The 22,969-nt window shown below is 36.8% G+C and overlaps 1 protein-coding gene and 1 pseudogene across 1 annotated transcript in view; one reads left to right on the top strand and one right to left on the bottom strand.

Annotated features, from left to right (window-relative positions):
- Positions 1-22,969, top strand: part of MAOB (monoamine oxidase B) — a 113,849-nt gene that overhangs the window by 82,299 nt on the left and 8,581 nt on the right. The window contains exons 6-12 of the mRNA XM_006917906.3: positions 4,166-4,307; positions 5,545-5,694; positions 8,313-8,472; positions 13,634-13,730; positions 14,733-14,786; positions 15,763-15,820; positions 18,405-18,502. Coding sequence (XP_006917968.1) covers positions 4,166-4,307; positions 5,545-5,694; positions 8,313-8,472; positions 13,634-13,730; positions 14,733-14,786; positions 15,763-15,820; positions 18,405-18,502 — 759 coding nt within the window. The remainder of the gene's footprint in view (positions 1-4,165; positions 4,308-5,544; positions 5,695-8,312; positions 8,473-13,633; positions 13,731-14,732; positions 14,787-15,762; positions 15,821-18,404; positions 18,503-22,969) is intronic.
- LOC112484747 lies at positions 9,825-9,943 on the bottom strand (annotated as a pseudogene).

The following is a 22,969-nucleotide window of genomic DNA, read 5'->3' as shown; positions in this document are numbered from 1 at the left end:
AAACGGTGTCCTGCGATAGATGATTGGCTAAAGAATTGGTGGTACATATATACAATGGAATATTACTCAACCATAAGAAGAGATGAATTATTGCCATTTGCGACAACATGGATGGACCTCGAGATAACCATGCTAAGCGAAATCAGTCAGACAGAAAAAGTCGAAAATCACATGATATCACTTATATGTAGGATAGAAACCTAAAACAAATGAACAGCAGTAAGAAACAGAGACTCATGGATATGGACAATAGATTAGTGATTATCAGAGGGTAGTGGGTAAGGAGGAGAGAAGAAGTTAGATGGGGTAAAGGGGGTCAATTGTGTGACAGAAAGAAATCTAACTATGGGAGGTGAATACATAGTATAAATACATATATCCCTTACTGTTAAAAAGTACCGCTGTAACTTATTTGATTTTGTTAACCAATGTCACCATAAAATAAATAAATAAATTAAGAAATAAATAAAAGGGAAAATATAAATGTATAATAATAGAAGATCAGTTATATTATTTGTAGGATACCTGAAAAATGGAATACTCTATAGTCTTTTAAAATCATGTGGAAGAATATTTAATCTCTTGAAAAGATCATACATAATGTTAAATCCATAGAAAAGCAGGCTTTCATTGAGTATGTATAGGGTGATATATGTTCTCGTTTCTGAAAAGGAAAGTGTATATGCACTGCAAAAGCAACGGGCATCCATCTAAATGTTTTTTTATACTGAATATTATAATACAAACATTTATTCACATCTTTAAAAGTGCTTCACCGAATATGATATTTCATGGTTCGAGAATATTCTGTGCATATTCTCTGGTCTAGATGTATTTATTCATTAGCATTTTGGTTACTTCTAGTTTTTCATTATTATTAATAATAATGTGTAATTATCTGTGTTAAAAATTCTTGTACTTTTCCTATGTCTTCGACCTTTGAAAGAAACCAATTCTGTAATAATAAAATCCTATTACTGTCATGAAATCAATGTCTATTATTAATTATATTCTTTTTAATATTTATTTAATGCTATTTGCCACCTTTTCTGAGAATGTAGTTTGTAATATAACTTATTTTGATTCTAATAAAATCACAGAATTTACCTTTAAGTTCTATACATTACATTTTTCAAAATTCATTGAGTATTTAACTATCTGCATTTATTTTATAACTTATATTATGAAAAGCTTTTAATAGATTCAGTTAGGTCTTTTGTCCCTAGAACACTTTAAAGCTCCTTAAAGATAGGACTAATTTTATTCCTTTAGGACCATAGATATCTGGCTTTTTCTATCATGTCCTTTGCCTAGTCTTCTCTTTGGGGAAATTCTAGGTTGTTGGCTGGTAAAATAAAGAATTCTGAGATATTAGGAATATATGAACACAAGGTAATTTTCTATCTTTTTCTAAACAAGATATACAAGATATATATTTCCTGGTTTTAAAGGAAGTAATCCCTAGAATATCCATCCTATCATGATTCAAACTAAAGCACAATGATATATTCAAAGACTAATATTGATTATTCTTTCAGTTATTATTTATAAAGTGCTTTTCAGAAACACAAATTAAATTTGCAATGTGGTTACAGCTATTTAAATACCTTTTTTAAAACCTAAACCTAGAAAAAAATGCATTAAAATGAAACTAGTGACTATCTTTTGAGGAGGAGAAATATGAAAGATACTCATTCTCTTACCTGTTTATTTTATGAATTTTCCACCTTTTATATAATGTGTATCTATTTTTCATGTATAAAAATATATTTATCTTTTAAAAAGTCAACAGGGCAAGGAAAACAAAAATATTATTACACTAGCTTCCTTGACTTTCCTTCCCTCAGATGTTGTTCTTCTCATTTCTTTTCACACTAAAACTCCCAGAGTAAATCAAATAAAGGATTAGGAATGACCTGACCCTCCAGAGAGAATTACTTTTAGATCTCCCTCCATTTTAATCCTAGATTATTTCTTTCAAATTGGCAGTAATAACAACTGCAATTGCAGCCGTATTTTTATGTTTAATATTGGCTGTCTGGCTAGGCCAACATTAAGTTTTTAGTTATTTATTACTCTCTTAACCTTATACTGCCCCAATTCACCTATAAAACAAGGAATAAAAGAAACAGGATATTAGGAAACAGCAAAAGGATGTTTTCACTTTGAAGTAATATTTTAAACAATGTTTGGATATTTGCTTTAGATAGATGTCACAAATTGTTTCTGCAAAGGAATCACAAGTCAGCAATTTCTATCCCTTCAGTTATCATGAAGAATCTTACGAAACTATGTCACTTCAACATATATATTACATTATTTGCTGGCTAAATGATGGAGACTGTCACAAAAGTTCTGTCAGGTTGTTATGGCTGCAGACATTGTCAGTAACTGTTATGTATGTTAGGCGTGATTCTACAAAAGTCCAGAGTCAAGGTATACTAGAGTAAAGAGATGCCCTTTGTTGAGTCAACTTGTCAGTTGACTAATTGAATAAGGTATAATGTGGTTTGAAGTTGTATCATTTAGTGAGCTGTGTACTACATATTACTAACCTCTCTGAGCCTGTTTTGGAGCTTGTGACTGGGGAAAAATAATAACTTTTATAGTTTTACGATAATTCAATAACGCAACAGGTGTAAAAACCTTCGAGTGTTAAAGAGTTCAGTATTATTTATTCCACTCATTGTCAGCACTACCAGGTAGCAAATTCTGCCTCAGACATGACCAGATTAATAACACAGAAACTTTATGTCAAAGTCAAAGGGATGATTGGTCCTTATTAAAGATATCCCAAAGTATGTATTACTACTGGTGAATTTTCAGGTGTGTTAAATATAACTGAGTCATTGGAATTATGTGAAATTATTCACTTGCTGGTGTGCCTGCAGATAGGATATAACCTCCCACCATTTACCTGACAACTCCAAGCAAAAGGTCACCTATCTCTGCTCTATTAATTGTTTTTCCTCCTATTTATCCTTTGAACTTGTTTTCCATTAGGCAGTAAAATAATTGAGTAGATAGCTGTGACTAATTCTGTGTTTTGTACAGTTCCTAGTATATTCTTTGTGCATTATAGATAATTTTGTAATAATGCTTAATTGATTTTCCTTATTAACCATTCATTAAATCATCCAACAAGTAATTACTGAGTGCTTACTATGTCCCAGGCACTTTTATTAAAGGGGACACTATGGTGGGCAAGAAAGTTAAGATCCCTATTTTCATTGGTTGATATCCTAGAAGGGGAGACAGCAATAAAAAATAATAAAACAATAATTAAGATAATTTAAGATAGTGAAAAGAATTCTAATGATACTATATTATGATAAAATGATAGAGAATGATAGGGTGCTGGGAATGTGGAAGCCAGTGCTCATTTTCATAGACATATAAAAGTTCATCTTTCTGAGGAGAAATTAGGATAAGTAGAGAGAGTATAAGATGAGATAGAGAAGGTAGGCATGGGCTATATCACTTAGGACTTTGGAGGCCATGGTAAAGGATCGGAATCTTATTCTGATTTTGATAGGATGACATTGGAGGGTTTTAAGCAAGGGAATGACATGACTTAATTTACATTTTAGAAAGAGCACCATGTAGGGGAGAGAGGTAAAAACCTTCTGGCTTCAAGTGTAGCGAATAGATACCAGGTGAAGACAAGTGGAGGCAGAGACTGGTCTAGAGGAGATAATTGCAATACCCTTGGCAAGAGATGATGCTAAATCGGCAGTGATGAAGGTAGAGTGATGCAGTGAAAGACAATAGGACTTCCTGATGGATTGGATGCAGGAAGAGTAATGGAAAGATAGAAATTAAGGCTGATTTCTAGAGTGTTGGCCTTAGCAATTGGGTGAATGCCTTTTACCCAATGAGGATCACTGGAAGAGTAGCAAGTGTGTAGAGAGAAATCATGACAGCATAGACTATGGAATATAAGCTGAATTTGAATTAGGTATTTTGGTTAAGGGGAAAATAAATCTCATAGTCTCCAAATCTCTGATGTCATGTTTTATAATACAGGAGTCTAGGGACAATTTTCTCTGACTTGTCAAGTTGTGCCAAACTTAGCCAAGTAAATTTATTGCTTGAATAATTTCCAGAGAATGAAGATGATGCTCTGTTGCATTTGGCAATTTTGCTCTTGTTTCTTCCTGAACAGATCTGCAAAGAAGCTTGCTACTTTCTTTGTGAACGTGTGTGTCAGTGCGGAGACCCATGAGGTCTCTGCTCTCTGGTTCCTGTGGTATGTGAAGCAGTGTGGGGGCACAATTAGGATCATCTCAACAACCAATGGAGGGCAGGTACCCATCTATATCCCCACCATTTCAACAGAAAACCACCACTGCTTAAATGAAAGATTGGCATCATCCTTTAATCATGAGCAGATAGAGCAGAAGGCAGGCTTGTGAATTTTACAGCTTTATCATGAGAGCTCAAAGTAACTTGTGAGGGGACAGCCTGTTGTTAGGTACCCAATATAATTTTAAGATTAGGCTTGTTTCTTTTTATGTACTTTTGCAATTTTTCAATTGGATATACATTTTGTTATTATTTGATAAGTTTGTAGGAGACCATTTGATGGACATAACTTGAACACTTCTTGGAAAACTCAATGAGGAAAGTCAGCTGTGTGTTTTTAATTTAAAACACACAGCAAATGGAATTCATTCATTCATTCATTCATTCATTCATTCATTCATTGCCTATTTTCTGGGTTCCAGCATTGTATAAGGCACTATGCTAGTCACAGTAGGAAATAGATTAGACTTCTTATATAACCTGCTTGTTAGTCATTTTCTTTTCCTCTCCTTCTTAACCCCCTTCCTCCTCCTCATTTCCCTTTTTTTCTCCTTCTCCCCTCCTCTTCTTCTCCTTCTTTTCTTCCTTCTTCTTCCTAAATCCATTTGAAATAGTCTTTTAAAAATTAACTGAAAATTTAGGAAGAGGCAGTCAGCTCAAATGTGTGCACAACCATGAAGAATCTTTCGAAGGTTTAGCAGGGCTTAGGTGGGTTAGTGCAGTGAGGTAAAATGACCTCAGTGGCCATGGAAGCAGCAGGCATCTGACCCAAGTTAAGATGGGCAGCCTGTAATAATAGAGAGTAGGCTGGCCCAGGGATGGATGGGCCAGGGAGGTTCTGGGCCTGAGTAATAAGGATGGGGAAAACAGGCTCAGATGAGTGGTGGCCCAGCTGTAGGTAGCTTCACCAGACCCAGCAACACAACAAGGGGATACAGATAGGGCATAGAGCAGGGGTAGTGATTAGACAGGTGGGATATGGGGTCAGATTGAGGTGGTCCAGCTAAGGTTGGAGCCTGGGAATCTGCAAAAGCATAGACTTGGAGGTGACTGTTATAAAACCTGTAATTTTGTCAAAAGCCAGCAATCACTAGTAAGAAAACAATGGTTAAAAGCACTGTTCACAACAGCAAAATGAAATTTTATTTATTTCACATAAAGATCTGTGAGGGAAGTTATTAATAATTTGTACACATTCCTATATTTCCTATCTACCTCTTGTGTACTTTTATTTTCCAGGAAAGGAAGTTTGTGGGTGGATCTAGTCAAGTGAGTGAGCGGATAATGGATCTCCTTGGGGACCGAGTGAAACTAGAGAGGCCTGTGACCCACATTGACCAGACAGGAGAAGATGTCCTTGTGGAGACCTTAAATCATGAGGTGTATGAGGTAACCAAGAGCTTTAAATTAGAAGGAAGAGGCAAGAGTCTCATAGATGACCAAAGCTTAAATAAAGCCAAGAATATTCCAGATTTCATAGATAATCCTTTGTCAAAAGCGAAAAGGCTAACTCTATTTGAAAGAAAGTAAAAGAGAACCAGAATATTGGCGGGGCAGGGGGGGCGGGGCGGGGATTTTTAAAAACATATATTATTAACTATCTGTATTGCACTTTTATATAATTAGAAAAACAAAGAAAAATTTATTTGATAAATATTAAGTGCCTCCTATGTGCCTGGCACTGTTCTGGGAGTTGGGAACATAACGGTGAACAACATTTTCTGCCTTCATCTGGCTTACATTCTACTGAAGGAGCAAGGCCATAACCAAATACATAGTTAAAATATAAAGTATGCTAGATAGTAATAAGTACTGTGGGAAGAAATCAAGCAGAGAAGGAGAAGGGGGCGTGCCAGAGGTGGTTTGAGATGACTGGTTATGCAATTTTAAATATGTCATCAAGGAAGGCTTCACTTAGAAGGTGATGTTTGAGCATAGCACCAAAAAAGATGAGGGATTGAGCCATGTGGCTCTCTGAGGGAGAAGCATTTTTGGTAGACAGAATGGCTAGTGCAAAATCCCTGAGGCAGAGACAATCTTGGCATGATGAAGGAACAGCAAGTTAATCAAAATGGCAGAGTTAAGGATTGAGGGGAATAGTAATTAAAGATAAGATAAAAGATGTAACAGGGGTCTATTTCATGTATGGTCTTGAAGTGACTGTGAGGAACTTGGTTCTGATTCTACATAGGATGTGAAATCATTGGAGGTTCTGACCTAGGGAATAAGGGCTTGTTTTGGTTTTAACAAGATCCTTCCAGTTTCTCTGTTAAGAAGAGACTGAAGAAGGGGGCAAAAGTAGAATGAAGGAGAAACATTAAGAAATAAGCAAAAACAGGGAAGAGGGGGAAAATGGCATAGACGATAGAAGCTTTATTCATCTCTCTCACAACCACATCAAAGTTGGGACAGAAACACGGCACAAACAGCAAAGAAAGTCACCTGGGATCTAGATGAACAGAAGCACTACAACTAGGGAGAGAAGTAATCAGCCTGCAATGGTAGAAGGTAGGAGTGGGTGAAGATGCAAGGCTGACCAGTCCCCAGCGGCTGAGTGGTAAAGGGGCTGTGTCCGTGACTGGACTTTAGTGGTGATGGACCTGTTTGCTCTGAGCACCAGCTCTGGGTCAGCTGCACAGGGGGAACCACGGACTTACAGGAGGACATTGAGTTGTCAGAGTGAGGGCCAAAGGTGAGGCTCTCTCCAGGACTGAAGTGATGGTGGTATCCATTGCTCTTCTGTTGAGCCCTCTCCCTTCCCAGTGTACAGAGACAGCGCCCCCATAGCTGAGACTTCATCAAACTGGATAACAGAGGTCGTTCCACCCAGAGGATTCCCTGAGACTCCGCCTCTCCCAACTAGCAGCTCCACCCAAGCCACATCCAGTTGTGTTCTCCGCGAGTCTGGTGCTCCTTGCTGAGTAGCGCTAAGACTCAACACTGGTGGCAGCTGACCTCAGCTCTGGTGTGGTTTCCAGAGGCACTTATAAGCACAGCATCTGCAGATTGCTTGCTGAATTTTAATAGGTGGCCCCAGAGGGGTACAGGCTGGGGTTTAACTTGGCCTGCAGCTGAACCCCTCTCAGGACTGTGCCACTAGACACCTACTAAACAAAGCCATGCTAATAAGACCGGGAGACTTAGGAGCTTTGCTTAGTACATAGAAATAGACACAGAAAGGCAGCCAAAATGGTAAGACAAAGAAGTAGAAACCATATGAGAGAAGAGAACAGAGATTCAGATATAATGGAGTCAAGTAATCTAACAGATGCAGGGTTCAAAACACTGCTTGTAAAGATGCTCAATGAACTTATGGGAAGTATAGATGAATTCAGTGAGAACTTCAACAAAGAAATAAAAAACATAAAAATGGAAATGGAAATTATAAAAGAGAAGCTGTCTGAAATGAAGAACACATTATCTGAGATAAGTATATTAAATGGAATAAACAAAGGAATAACCAAAGTGAATAAAGAAGAGGATCAAATGCCCTATCTAGAGAACAAGAAAGCCAAGGACACTCGATCACAATGGCAAGAACAACAAAAACAGAAACAAACTCATAGATACAGGGAATATTTTGAGGTCTACTAGATGGGAGGATGGTTGGAGGGGATGGTAACAGTGAAAAATGGCAAAGGAATTAAGAAATACAAATGGATAGTTACAAAATAGACATGCAGATATAAAGTATACCATAAGAAAAATAATAATGTCGTAATATGTAAGGGGAAGAGGGGTACTAGATTTAGTGGGGTGATCACTTTGTGAGTTACATAGATCTTTAATCACTATGTACAACTGATCAGCTGTACAACTGAAATTAATATATTATTGTATGCCAAATATAATTGAAAAAAAAACTTATTGAATTGTACAATGTAAATATGAGCAACTAATTGTCTATTATATTTTAATAAAGACGAAAAGAAATAGAACTAAAAAAAGAAAGAAAAAAGAAGCAAAACAACCCACCAACAATGTTTAACTGTGTTGTTTTCTTTTAGGCTAAGTATGTGATTAGTGCTATTCCTCCTACTTTGGGCATGAAGATTCATTTCAATCCCCCTCTGCCAATGATGAGAAACCAGCTGATCACTCGTGTGCCTTTGGGTTCAGTCATCAAGTGTGTTGTTTACTATAAAGAGCCCTTTTGGAAGAAAAAGAGTGAGTACTTTCCTTAAATAAAGACCTTCAGGAGAAGGTCTAAGAAACTTGGTATAAATACATACATTTGCATGTAACTGTTTTAATTAGAATGCTGGACATAAAACGTTTAGTCCAGGTTCTAAGTACTTTTCTATCAAATAAAATATATTGACACAAACTCATGAAATTTCCTTTCCTTGGGATATGACCAACTTTTTATAGTTCAATATAAAGTTTATTAATCTTTCCACAAAATCATGTGAATATAGCTTATTAACATTTTCTAATACAACTTTTAAAAGTATACATTTTTAGAGCCATTCACAAAGGTGAAGTTTGAAAATTTCCAGGCTATTTCTCATGTGTGTCGAGATTCTACTATATTAAATTAAATCAATTTGTTCATCATACATATTCAACAAGTGTGCTACTTTACTGTGTAGAATAGTATCTTTCTGTTTCTACCCTTTTTTCAGCTACCTCATAGCCTCCTAATTCTCTACCTTTGTAAGAAATCCTATTTAGAACTATTATTAAATTGGTGTATCAGTTCAGAAAGTAATTTACCTTTTGCAAAGGACAGTGTAGTGACTCACCATGAAGAGCCTACCGCTGCTAAACTGTTTCCTCTCATCACCCAGGTCCTGCATTTTAGGTAGCTGGCTGATGACAAGTAGATCAGGTTAAGGATCATGGAATAGAGATTTTTCTCCTAATGACTTGAATGCCTTTATTTGTGAAGAGAATCTATAACTTTCCATTCACGTCTGCAAACTTTTATCTTAGACCTGCTACGTGCTAGGGAAGTTCAATGTTGGGTACCAGTATCAAAAAGAAAACCCAAGTTCTCCACCTTTTAGAGGTTGGGTCTGACTGAGTCCTTGTTGGTAATGAACTTTGAGTTACATTTAAAAAAAAATGATTGTAGACATGAAAGTCTCACCAAAACATTTTTAGTTTCCTTTGAGTTACTATATTAATATATTTCTTTAACTGATTACTATTGAGCACCTATTGTACAACAGACATTGGGAATTGGGAATTACCAATTATAATAGGCATTGGGAATTCACATGTTTCCTTGCCCAGAAAACCCAGACTCAGGAGGAAGACAGTCATGTAAACTGATAATTGCATGACAATATATTAAGGTCAGTGTTAGCATTCCCTAGGCTATTGTAGAAACACAAGAGAAGGCTCCAAAACTCACATCCAATGTGATTCCTGTTACATCGATAAGCAATTCAATAACAGTTTCTTTTTCTTTTCTTTTCTTTTTTTTTTTTAGGGGAGGCAACCCTTGGTTGACCTCACAGATTGCAAGGACCTTGTCAGCTTACAATCCCCCCCACTTTTTTTTTAATTTTTTACACCTACAGCACCTGGTTTTCCTAGTTGGTCTCCCATCCAAGTACTAACCAAGCCTAACCCTACTTAGCTTCCGAGATCAGACGGGATTGGGCTTGTTCAGGGTGGCATGGCCATAGTCAATAACAGTTTCTTGAAGGATTCAATAAGGTAATGAAATCTGATGAAATTGACTCTTATAACATAGTCTTTGCATTGTCTTAGAGTGCTAACGTCACTGCCGAAGACACTGTGATTAACAAATAACACAAAAGCTCCGGGAATATTGAGCTAACTGGATAAAAGGGAGAGAATTTAGCAGCCCGAATAGCCTAGCACAATAACTAGCACATATTGGGCACTCAGCAACCAATCATTCAAGATTTTTGTTTGTTTGCTTTGTTTTGTTTCATAAGTGCAGTATGGTTTGGATTATTAAAGAGAAGGTAACTTTTTGCATTTTGATACAGACAGCCCTTGATTGCTTGTAGATTGATTATTCCAGGAAATGCCTCTCAGTCTCTTGGTGCGTAACATCTGTTTGAATTTGCAAGGAGTACCCCCATTCTTTTCTGGCCTTCCACCAGGTCATCCTAAGTCCAGCTACTCTCACTATCTGTATCCTACCCTCCCAGGATCCCTGTGAGAGTTGAACATCACAGCCACTTCAGCCTTTCTCTCTTCTCCGCTTAACTGGAGAGAGCAGGCCGTTACCAATGTCTTGAATCTTTCCAGTCTCCCTCGCTTTTGCTTATCTACATCACTTGCACTTTCTATTAAATCTAATTTATATCAATTCCTGCTTAAAATGACAGAAGCAATACCTGATTTTTAGAAAAATTACAGAAGTAAACTTGTCCACTATAAAACTTTCAAAAAATAAGTTTATGAAAAATATCCTTCTCCTATTACCTCTCCCCTTAGGGAATCACTGTTAAAATTTTAAGTTGTTTATCCTTAGAGAGTTATTGTATGCATAGGTAATACTTTAAGTATATACATACATATATATTGAAATATATATATACTTTATTTTTTTATTTTTCAGTTATAGTTGACATTCGATTTTTTTTCATTACTTTCAGGTGTACAGCAGTGTCTTAATATGTATAACATTTATATGCAAACATAATTTTAAATAAATGTTATATTTTTTCCCCAAACTTTTTTTTTAAAAACATGATACATATTAAACTGAAATTTGTGTTTTCCTGTTAGCAGTTTGCCATAAACATTTCTCTATCAGTGCATTTAAATGTACCTCATTTCAATAACTGAATAAACAGTATTTCACTGTATGACTCTATCAAAATGTACCCAATAGGTCTACTGTTGATAGACATTTGATTATTTCCAAGTTTTTGCTATTACATACTATGCTGCAATAAACAGCTTCATTCATATGGCTCTGCAGATTTGTATAGGAACATTTTGATAAATTTGTAAAAGTGGAATTATAAAGTCAATCGACTTGGGTAGGTCCAGCTAATAATCTTTAAAAAATTTTGCCAATCAGTAGGGGAAAATATCCCATTTATCTGTAATTTGTAAGTTTTATCATTAATAAGGCTTAGGGGCTATATTAAATCATTCCGTAAGTTACCTATTTATCCTTTGCTTGTTAAATTTTTTCTCTATATGTTGCAAATATTTTTTCCCAGTGTATCAGTTTTTAAAAATTTGTTTATGATGGTTTCACCCTACTAAATTCTTATATACATGGGGCTTTTCTGGACTGACAGTTCTATTCTACTGATCTTTGTCACTGTCCTCTAAATATTTTTTATAGCCTTATACATAAAAAATTTTGAACAACAACTACCACTATATATTTTTATAATTATAAAATATATAAAAGTAGACTTTTTTGAAAAACTTAAGTTCTAATATCTTCCTCCACTATCTAGATGTGCAATCTAGATATCCAACACAGGTTTATATTAACTAGTGCTATGACAGCACTGTATTATTCTTTTAATCACTGTGGCTTTATAATATGTTTCATATCTGGTAGGAAATTCTCTCTCTCTTTATTATTTTTCCTGTAATTTTGTCTGTGGTAAATTTGAGTTATTATTCCAGATGAATGTGATCATTTGTTCAGAACTCTTAAACCCCCACACTCATAAAGCTTCTATTGAATTATTTTATTCTTAATATTCCTCGTTCTCACCTCCCATAGTTGCAATGTCTTCATTTTTCTCCCTAGAAATGTTACTTGCCACTTTGGGAGAAATTTCTTCTACTCGTCTTTTTTTACTGAGAGTTCCTTCTTGTTTGTTGTTAGTTTGTTACTACTTTTGTCTTTACTGCTCTTGTAAAAGGACTTTGTTAAATGTCTAGATGTCTTTGAATGCTTCTTCCTTTTTAAGAGTGAGGCAGGACCAAGCTAACTGGAAGTTCTGGACGTCCTGTGTGCATAGGCAGGGCTCAGCTTTCTACCTGCAAATGATAGAACTGCCACTGGTGCCGCATGGTTTGTCCTGGCATGAAGTGAATCTTCTCTCTCCTCCTTGTTCCTTCACTTCTTCCCAGTGCACCTGCATAGCTCAGAGACCAACTTTGCATTGGGAAAGAGGTGTCCAAGGAGTCTCACTACCCGGAAAGCAGGGCCTCCACCATGGATAGTCCGACATCCTCTGCTATCTCTCCATCCAATCCAGTTAACTCCCATATGATAGTGTGTACTTGCTCTTATCACATCCTATCCAGTTTGTCTCCTCTCTTTCTTGTCTTTTGATAACGGATGATTCCTCAGCTATTTCTCTTGTATTCTTAAATCTTCTTGAGTTCTTGTGTAGACTTTAAACATTTCTCTTTCCCACATTTCAGTATTCCTAAATGTTTCTCTGTCCCAGTATACTCAAGGGTCACACAGGCACCCTTCGACTTGGACATTGATTCTCATGGATGCACAGTGGGGAGGGACGTGGGAGGAGAGAGAGAAGCAAGTGCCAGTAAAAAGGCCTACAGGTGAGTCTGCTCATATACAGGTTAGGGTGGTACATATTCAAAGTTCTTTCTCTGTTTTTTTCTTCTTCATTTTGAAACCCTCTTATTGGATTTTCTATACAATATTTGTTCCAAAGTCTTCCACCATAATTTTGTTCAAACAACCTCAATATGCAAATAAATGATGGAGCAGTAGGAGTAGTGCACTGTAATAGGATATTATTATAGCATTTTAAATTCTGCCCTGATATTTTTCCTATTGCTTTGTCACATTCTTTTGTTGAAATTGTATATATTTTGTTCAGGAGGGGAATGAGAGAAGCCCTTTGTCCAAAATGAGCTGAATTTTTTTCTAAGTTGTTCTTATGGTCATGTTTGAAATGAGGGTTTGGAACCCTGTGGATTTTAGTTATCCATGTCCTCTCTGCCTTGTTTCCAGATAATTAAGAACTAGTTAATATAAAGTAAATGGCTCCTCGTAAAATGTGAGTGTTTAGTGTCTTTTATTTTACAGTAAGGGACTAATATTTCTTTTACACATCTTTGGTTTTATCTGATGTATTATGAAAGAGGAGATAGAGGACACAAGTATTAATGCCAAAGGAAACAAGATTTCATTAAAGGGTGTCCTGGATTAATGGAAAATATCATATTGCTTTATTCTTTGCAAAGAGGGGTTTGCAGTTAGATTTTTTCACAACATATTGGCTACTTAGCCTTCTTTTTGACATCGGTTTGGTTTGCCTTTATATATTTAGAGTATAGCATCTTATATTTGACCTTTGAGCTTCTCAAATTGAAAAATATGTGCTCATCGTTAACTGCTCTGGGTAGCTTGATAGGGTGATAAATATCTTCTTCCATCTTGATGATTTCCAAGATTACTGTGGAACCATGATTATCGAAGGAGAGGAAGCTCCAGTTGCCTACACGTTGGATGATACCAAACCTGATGGCAACTATGCAGCCATAATGGGGTAAGGCACAGTTATGGTGGTGTGAATGCTATTTGGTATTGACAATGCAGTCCCATACTATTAATAAATGTGCCCCAAACTTTTTTAGAAATAATTTTTACCCAATGGCACTATTCCCCAAGTCCAGCAGTAGAAAAATTATTTTTTAAAAAATAATTTCTTCCAATGAATAAATATTTAGAATGGAATTAGAACATCGATAACATTTTAAAATTCGTTATATTAATTTTCTGCTTCATAGTAAGTGCTGAGTGTTGGGATATATGTTGGTAAGCTGTCTTTTGTGAAAGCATGATATGAAGAAGTGACTTAGAGTGTTTTACTAAGGGGGCTTCTTGTGGAGGCTTGCAAAGACATCAGTGGCATTTTTGTGGAATGCTGAGATTTTTCCAGTCCTACTAGAGAAGAGCCAAGACCAGTCCAGTCTTCAGTTTGGCAAGGAAGACCAACCAGCACATTTGGGGAATATTGTGGGGGACAGAACCTCTCCCAGAGAGATGATCACCTGGAGCAGCCAAAATTAAGATGAGCCTTAGGATATGTATAAGTTTATTTCAGAGAGAGCCAAGGGTCAGAAGGGGGAGATCAAAGCCAGTTTTATGAAGTCGAAGGCAAACATAGAGCTAGAAATGGAGATGCATCCTAGAAGGCTGGATACTAGGGAGACAACATCGTGAAGATAGAACCAAAGGGCAAAGACTGGATGAAGCTGGAAAGGCTCAGACACACCTTAGATGGGCATTTGAAAGCCAGGGCTCATTCCTATTAGCCACCAGCCATGTAGTGGGAGGTGGGTCAGTCACAGAAATTATGGCCATCTGTCTTTAGTCCCTTGAATCCCTAAAGGTGGAAGGTACCTTTTAGTGTCAGGAATGTAATACATAAATAGTAAAACATTGAAGATAAAATAAGCTAGTATATAATTTGTTTCTTTGGGTTGACTTTTAATTTGTTTACTAGGCACCAGTAATTTACCCCATTTTTCTTGTTTGTATGTTTTAGATTTATCCTTGCCAACAAAGCCAGAAAACTGTCTCGTCTTACCAAAGAAGAAAGGTAAGGAAAAAGTGCCTCTGTTTTCTTCTCTCACCCCCTCCCTCCCTTACTTTCTTCCTCTACCTCTCTTCCTTCTTGTCTCCTCCCCATCCCTTTCCCCTTCTTCCCTTCTTTTCCTTCTTCTTACTTTTCTGCCTACTGGCTTGCCTTTCAATTTTACTTAGTTTTCAACTTAAATACTGCCTAATAATATGTGTGTGCCCAATACTACATGTATGTTATATTAATTATAAGGGTCTTGTATAAAGGCACCATGCTTATAACTTAAGAATCAAGTATTTAAATTAATATCTATTGAGTTTATTGTACATAAGATACCATGAAAAGAGCTATAGAAAATACAAAATACACATACCAACCACCTGTATCAAAAATGGATATAGCTCAGGAGCTGAAAATTTACTTGGGGAGGAGTGCATTTCTAATAATTTCCTGGGTGATGCTGCTGCTGGGACCACACACTGTTTTACATCATTAATGAAAAATCATGTGAGTTTATTGGTAAAACTAACTCTGAAAACTTAAATAATCTGCTCCAAACCTTATAATACATAAGATGCAGAAGCAGAATTCAAAGCCTTTTCTGCTCCCTCCTTTCCCACTCTGCCCATTGCTTTGTAGTTGGATAGGAGGAGGAACGGGGAGAGCAATGGTCAGGTCTGGATCCTCCCAGAATCTTCAGTGCTTAGCAGATTGACTGATACATAAGAGGTACACAATGAATTTTTGAATGAATGAACAAATTGCCATGTGCCTGCAGTGCTTCAGGCAATACATCGCTTTATTTTCATTACTTATGACCTCATAGATTTAAGACACTTCAGATAGAATGAGATGCCTTGTTTTGAAAATTTAAAATAAAATGTCAAGTGAAAGCAATGTCTTACAGAGTCTTTTTAAATGAGGGAATAGGTGCCTCTTTTACTTCCTTCCTTCATTTTTACTTTTGTCTACCCCCACCCTCCTCCTCCCATAGGTTGAATAGACTTTGTGAGCTCTATGCAAAAGTTCTGGGCTCCCAAGAAGCTTTGCAGGTAAGGCTGCTTCCCATTCCTTCCATATGGGTTAAAGCTCTTGCTTTGTCCTCAAGGGGCTAGTAGGGATAGGCTCATAAGTAGGGCCTTAGAGCTCATGTTTTCCCTGATATATTCTCAGAGGGGCCTGCACAGGGCTGGTCAACTTTTAAGTTGTCTCAAAGAATATGGGCCCTGACTGGTCTGGTAGCAGCTCAGGAACTCTGCAACACTGCTGTGCTACACTTGTTCTTGAGTTCAGAGCCCTTCCTGGAGAAGGGTATTGAGCCACTCTGCTCTCAGCTCTGTCAGGGTATAAAAGAGGGGAGCTTCTGCTACCCCTACTGAGCTCCTACACCCTAGCAGCCAGGATTCGGATGAAAAGAGTTTTGTCTTTCTCTGTTGATTTGTAAAGAAACCAGAGTCTCATTTGTATATATAAACTAGCATATAAGCACTTCTTCACACCCAACCTATCCCCACTGTCTTGCAAGCAAAATTAGGGTTGCCTGCTCCACTTCTGAACATCCCTTTTTGCCCTGTTTTACCTTTGAATATTAGAGGTTCAGGGAAGACATGCTGATTGATTCAAAGTCAGCCTTGTCAGCTGAGTTTCCTAGACATTTTTGGAAGTAGCCTGAGGAAACTGATCTTCTAGTTAAACTAGTAGTACCTTGCAGATGATCAAAGGAGGGGTGAGGCTGGGGTAGGGAGGCAGTGTGGTAGGATATTTCGTGACAGTCTCAGGGCCCAATATGCTCATCATAACCAATAGCAATAACTGTCTCCCTTATCTTTTTTTTTTTTTTTTTTTAAAAATGAGTTGGTGTTCTCATTACATTTACCAGACTGCTGGGTTTTTAATGTTTTGATGTGGATTAAGTCATCTTTTGAAAGTGATTATTCAATCCAGTTATCCATGAAACATTTGAAGGCAATGGAGACTGATGTATAAATGAACAGTTAAAGTGTGAGAAAAATCTAATGAGGCAACTAAGAATATTAAGCGTTTTAAATCCACATTTCTGTAGTGCACACCTAGTTGAGCAACTACATGGCTTAATCTTATTATTCTAACACTTATCTTGCTCAACTACACAGTACTTGCTTCTTCTAGTCAAATTGTTGTGGCTTTTGAATTTGTATTGTTTATTCATTCTTTTAAAGCATAAATTTTTTCCTGTACTTGATATAGGTGAAAACATGTGCTCTTAAGGATTTCTGGAGTTCTTTTTTGGCAAATGAACAAGAATAATTAATTGATCGGTTTGGAGAAAAACAATAATAACGAGGAATGTATTTTGCTTAATTTTTTGCTTTCATATACCATTTAGCAAGTTTAAATATAAACATAGCCTCTAGGCTCAAGGGTACTGTGAGTGAAGTAATAAAACCAAATATATATATATATCTGCCATATATGAAATGAGTATAAAATGAGTATATACACACACACACACACACACACACACACACACACACATACTATATGTTAACATATATATGGCAGTCTCTTTTTCTAAGATGGATGTGGGTGATTAATTGCTGATGATAAAAAAGAGCTGGTCCTGTCCTTGATTTCTCTTGGCATAGAGAGGGGCATTTGCTTTACTCTTTCTTTGTTGTCTGTTGTGTGGAAAGAAGCAAGTCTTAGGAAGTGAAAGTTGAAGTCCATCCTTCCTTCTGATTGGCAGGAAACAGCCAGAGAAGGGTGCTCATGAGGTGGTTGTCACTCTCAGATGAAGAGAAGAAAGAGGGCTGGTTAGGAGAGTGGGGACACCACTAGAGGCCTGGAGCAACTTACACTCCTCAGGCAAGGTCTAGTGCTTTGTAAATAGGATGTGTTACAAATGACTATCCAAAGTCCTATATGCGACTGCATATTTTTTAAACAAAACATTTTTAAAAAATCTATTTTTAAACTAACATTTTTATTTTAAAACTTGCCATGTTGACTTTATCTTTTCAAAATCATGTTTAATAATGACACTCATGTTTAATTATTTAAAAATAAAGAGCTCAAGGTTTGCAAAATCTCCTCTAAGTGTAATGCATGTTCATGGCAAAAATATATTTTTCAGACCAATAGTTTCGTACAAGTATCACCAACAGAATTGCCTACATCCCATGAAAACATCAATTCACCTGTCTAGCTTCCCTCAACAAAACTTAATTCCACCAGAAACATGAATCTGGTCAACCCTTTCCCTTGACAGACTTATTTTTCTGCTTTTCTCTGCTCCAACTACTCCAGAAGCATAAATAGTTTTTTAAACTTGTCTTGAAATCATTAGGCACTAAAACTTATTAATAGTTAAGACTAATTTAAAAATAGAACTAGACAACTGCAGTTTATTAACAGTATCTGAGACATGAATGAACCAACTGAGAAAACTTTCTGAAGTCAGAACTTCTTAAAGTTTATTACCAAGGACATTTATTTACTTGCACAAAGATATATCTCTAAAAACATCAGGATAATAAGGCTCTACTTCAGACATATAATGGTTCTTCAATATGAAGTCTACTGAACTGTGTTTGATTTATTCTAGATTAGATAGTTTCTTTTGAGTCTCCTTCAAGCTTTTGTCACTTTGCCTTGCAGCCGGTGCACTATGAAGAGAAGAACTGGTGCGAAGAACAGTACTCAGGAGGTTGCTACACAACCTACTTCCCCCCAGGAATCATGACTCAATATGGAAGGTAGAGTAAAAGTGTGCTAAGCTCTAATTGAAATGCCCTGAACCTGAATCCAAACTCTAAACAGGTTCATATAGCTCTTCTGTTTCTTTGAAATCATTTTAAAATCTCTACTTTCCTCTGCATCATGTGAATCTTGTGAATGAAGTCATAATTCTGCATCATAGAGGTGTCTTTGCTCTTAATTTATTTGATGGAGCAATCCCAATCAATATAACCAAAGAAGGTTGCAGCATCAAAATAAGAATTTAGATAGTCAGAGAGTTCACTTACATTGTCAGAAGAAATGTCTTTATACTGAGTTTAGAGCTCAGAAAAACTTCCTCAAATGGAACTATATAAGCGTCAACATGGGTATAGCATTATAAAAACAAAATGAGTTCTAGCAATAGCAAACTTTGTCATCCTGAATAGGTCACCTCACTACTCTGAACCTCACTTTCCTTAGTAGGTGTATGAGAAAGCACCAGATAGACAATACAATAGACAATCATCAGTAAGTTACTAATCAGTGTGTTATTTTTTTAACATCTTTATTGAGATATAATTCACATACCATACAGTTCACCCAAAGTGCATATTTCAACGTTTTTTAGCATTAACAGTATTGTGCACCCAAGTATCACTCATTGGTGCTAGTTAATTGCATTTGATGACAACAGGTGTGAATTAATGATATAATAGTAATTATTATGACTATGAGAGTAATACTAAACCAAGCAATAATTTAATGCCAAGATCTCAATCTAAATAAAATAAGAAATGTAGAGTAGTGAATGAAAGGCTGTCAAGAGTGTAATTAAAAGAGAATGTGAATAAATGTAAATGACTAATCAATCTGTCCATGAAAACTGGTCAAAGAAGGATTAAAACTTACCTGTGAGAAGATACATAATAACTTTGGTTAGCACTTTTATCATCTACCTGAAGATGGCAAAATATCATCTATGAGAACATTCTGGGGTCAAAGGACACCAGCTGATTAGCTACTGGGTCATTAAGTTAATTTTTGGATATGGTGAGTATAGAATATGTCAATAGTAATGGTTTCATTCAGCATTTATTGGCTAAGTACCAACCATTTGCCAAGCTTTGTGCTCAGATCTTTGATACCAAGTAAAGCCCTCTCTGTTGTGAAGGAGCTGACAGTGTTAGGGGCTGGGACGGGCATGGGGAGAGAAGAGAACATCAAACGACGACTCTAATGCACAGTGGTAAGTACTCTAATAGAGAGGCATAAAAATACCATGGGGATCCAGGGAGGGACAGGCTAGTCTTAGAGAAATCTAAAAAGGCTTCATAATACCTATACTACCAGAAGATTGTAGAGGGCAGAGAAAGGCTATTGGGTAATGCACTCTAGGCAGATGGAACTGTATGAGCAAATGTTTAAAACTCTACAAGTTCATGGAATGTCAGAGGAAAAGTTCTGCATGGGCTCTGGGTGATACTGAGGATGGAATGGAGAATCATAAAGGTGGATAGGATTCTTTGCCTCATATAGCTCATTCAGGAATATAAAATTTAACTGTTCAACAGAGAAAAGCCAATCAGAGCATCACTTTTGTTTTTGGCTTGTGATGTGATTAGATTTCTGACTATGAAGTGGTCAATCCCATAACCTGTGTTAGGAAAATGCCTTTAGGAAGTGGAGTGTGGGAAGAAAAAGGACACTCGCCTGCACTGGCCTGACCCTGACCATAGGAGAGAAGATAAATTCCATTGTAGAAGGCATTGATGGTGACATGGTACTGCCCCTTTTCATCTTTATTCCTTCCCAGGGACATGTGTCAGGCTTCATAGCATTAGCTTCAATTTGTAAGGGAATTTGTATGGAAACTAAAGCACAGCATATCTTAGTGACATAACTCTCAGCCTGAGCAAGGATTACCTGCCCACAGGGCTTCCTTTCACCCTCCAGGTCCATGACATTAGGGATACTGCAAGGAGTTTTATCTTCATGGCCCTGGAAGTACACAGAAAATGCTCCACTTCCAGATGGAAGACAGAGGACAGTATTGACAGTACAACTTTAGTATAGAATAAATACACATTTCTTAATGAATTTTACTTCTAGATAGACTGAAAAACTGTAACTATTAAGCAGAAAAACACATAAGGAGATATTTTACTCTACCAAGCCATGAGAAAATATACATGGAAATACCCTTTTTCGTGAATGTATACTGTCTATTTACTCACCTGTAAAGGAAGAAGCCAGGATTTTCCTTCTCTAGCTGTTAGACTTCTTTTCCTAAGGGAAAATTTCCACACGGTAAGTGGAGAAAATATATCTTTTGGTTTGAAATTAATTCTTACATTTTGCATTTTTACACTTCAATTGTTAGCATGATTAATTCTCTAAGCCTTTATTCTCTCTTCCAATATTTAATTCTAGGATTTGGCCAGGCCTCCTAGAGATTTCCCAGAGGTTAGTTCCCTGTTTGAAAAAAAGAGAACATATTGTGAAAACAGCATTGTTTAATGAACATGGAAAAAGCAAATTTACCTTCTTTTGCAGGGCACCCTTCCTGAATACCCTTAGGCTCTCCAGCCCACACTGGCTATGGATCGCTCCAGATTATTCCAAGTATTATCATCAGTATTCTAATATTCTATAATATTTTCTCTCCTATTACCTATTCCTTTTCTTCTTTATGGCTACAATAAGGGCCCATGAAGGAAAACCCACCAATTCAAGCCAGCCTGTTTGGTTTTCTGATAAAAGGCTCGGTGGTGTACAGCATTGACTTAGAAAGCATGAAATGCTAGCTCTGGACATCCACATCCCTTACCTGTATAATGGAAACCTGGGATAGGTATGGCATGCTTCCTTATGACACTTTTGTCAGGGTAACAACAAACTGCCCCTCTTAGAAGCCAAGTGCTGTGACACTTCTGCCCCTTTGTGTAGCATATGGGCATTCTTTGTTAACTAGTGATGACAATATACTAGGCAAATCATAGAGGATAAAAACAGAGACCTTGACAAATGGTAGATCTAGTTCAAATCCTAGTTCTGCTATTTTCTAGCAGTGTGACTCTTGGAAAGTAACTGCACATTTCTCCTAACCTCTGTTTCTTTGTATATAAAATGAGATAACGGTACTAGTAGCTATGTAATAGAGTTCTTTGAAAATATTAAAGAAATAATTCAATAGAAAGAAGTATAACCAAGTTGTTAAGATCGTGGGCTCTGGAGTCAGATGGCCTTGGTTCAAATACCACTTCTGTCACTCACTAACTGTGATCTAGAGCAAATTACTTTGTCTTTGTTGCTGCTTAGGTTCTCCAGGAAGCAGACTCTGAAACAAAGATTAGTACATACAGAATATGTACTAAGGAGATTCCTTGGTATCAATACTTGTGAGAGAGGAAGGAAGCAGAGGAGGGCAGAGAGAGAAGTTGGGCTGGGATGCAATTCCAATGAAAGCCTCGGCTGTTCTCATAGATTTCTCTGGAGCTAGGATGACCCTTAAGAGTTGTTCCAAGTGAGGCAAAGGAGTCAGGTCATTATAGCCCCATGATGATCAGTCATTAGATGCACTGCTGCTGGAAGGAGGCATGATTTTGTGCAAGGCAATTTTAATTTTCTTCAGCAGAAGCAATCTCCAATGAGGACTGACATCAGAAAACCATGTTCTGGCAGCACTTCCACCAGCTAAAAATAAGTTCTTCATTCTTGAAGGAGGCTCCGAACAGTGCATCACAATATCCACCTCAGTCTCTCTACCTCTATATATGCTCATCTACAAAATGGGGATAATAATAGTACCAACCTCATAGGTATATGGTGAGGATTAATAAACTTAGAAGAGTGCTTGGCACCCAACAGATGTTAACTGTCGTAATTTAATGCAGTAAAACACTTTTTTCCCCCGTTTTTTCAGGACTAATTGTTTCTTTTTTTAATTTTTTAATTTTTTTATGCTTTTATGCTGACATTGCATTAATAAACTTAGAAGAGTGCTTGGCACCCAACAGATGTTAACTGTCGTAATTTAATGCAGTAAAACACTTTTTTCCCCCGTTTTTTCAGGACTAATTGTTTCTTTTTTTAATTTTTTAATTTTTTTATGCTTTTATGCTGACATTGCTTAACGAAATCCAATGTTTCAACTGTACACTTTAACAGTAAGGCATATATATGTGTATATTGTGTGTTCACCTCCCATAGTTAGATTTCTTTCTGTCACAACATATTTGACCCCCTTTACCTCATCTATCTCCCCCCTGAGATGTCTATTACACAACCAAGTGGAACTGTTGTTTGGGTAGTTTGATACTTGAGTTTAATGCTCAGAGAGAAAATCAAGATTAGAGGTATCAGTTTGGGAGTCACCAATACATAGGTGACTGATAAAACCTATGGTGACTGATGGGACTATGCAGATTCACAGCGTCTTATATCTAAATCTGGTTATTATACTTGCCTTGTTTCTTCAGACTGTTTTTTTTTCTTGCCTTGTC

This window comes from Pteropus alecto, unplaced genomic scaffold (genome assembly GCF_000325575.1).
Source record: "Pteropus alecto unplaced genomic scaffold, ASM32557v1 scaffold77, whole genome shotgun sequence".
NCBI lineage: Eukaryota > Metazoa > Chordata > Mammalia > Chiroptera > Pteropodidae > Pteropus > Pteropus alecto.
This window is presented reverse-complemented; position numbering and strand designations above follow the sequence as displayed.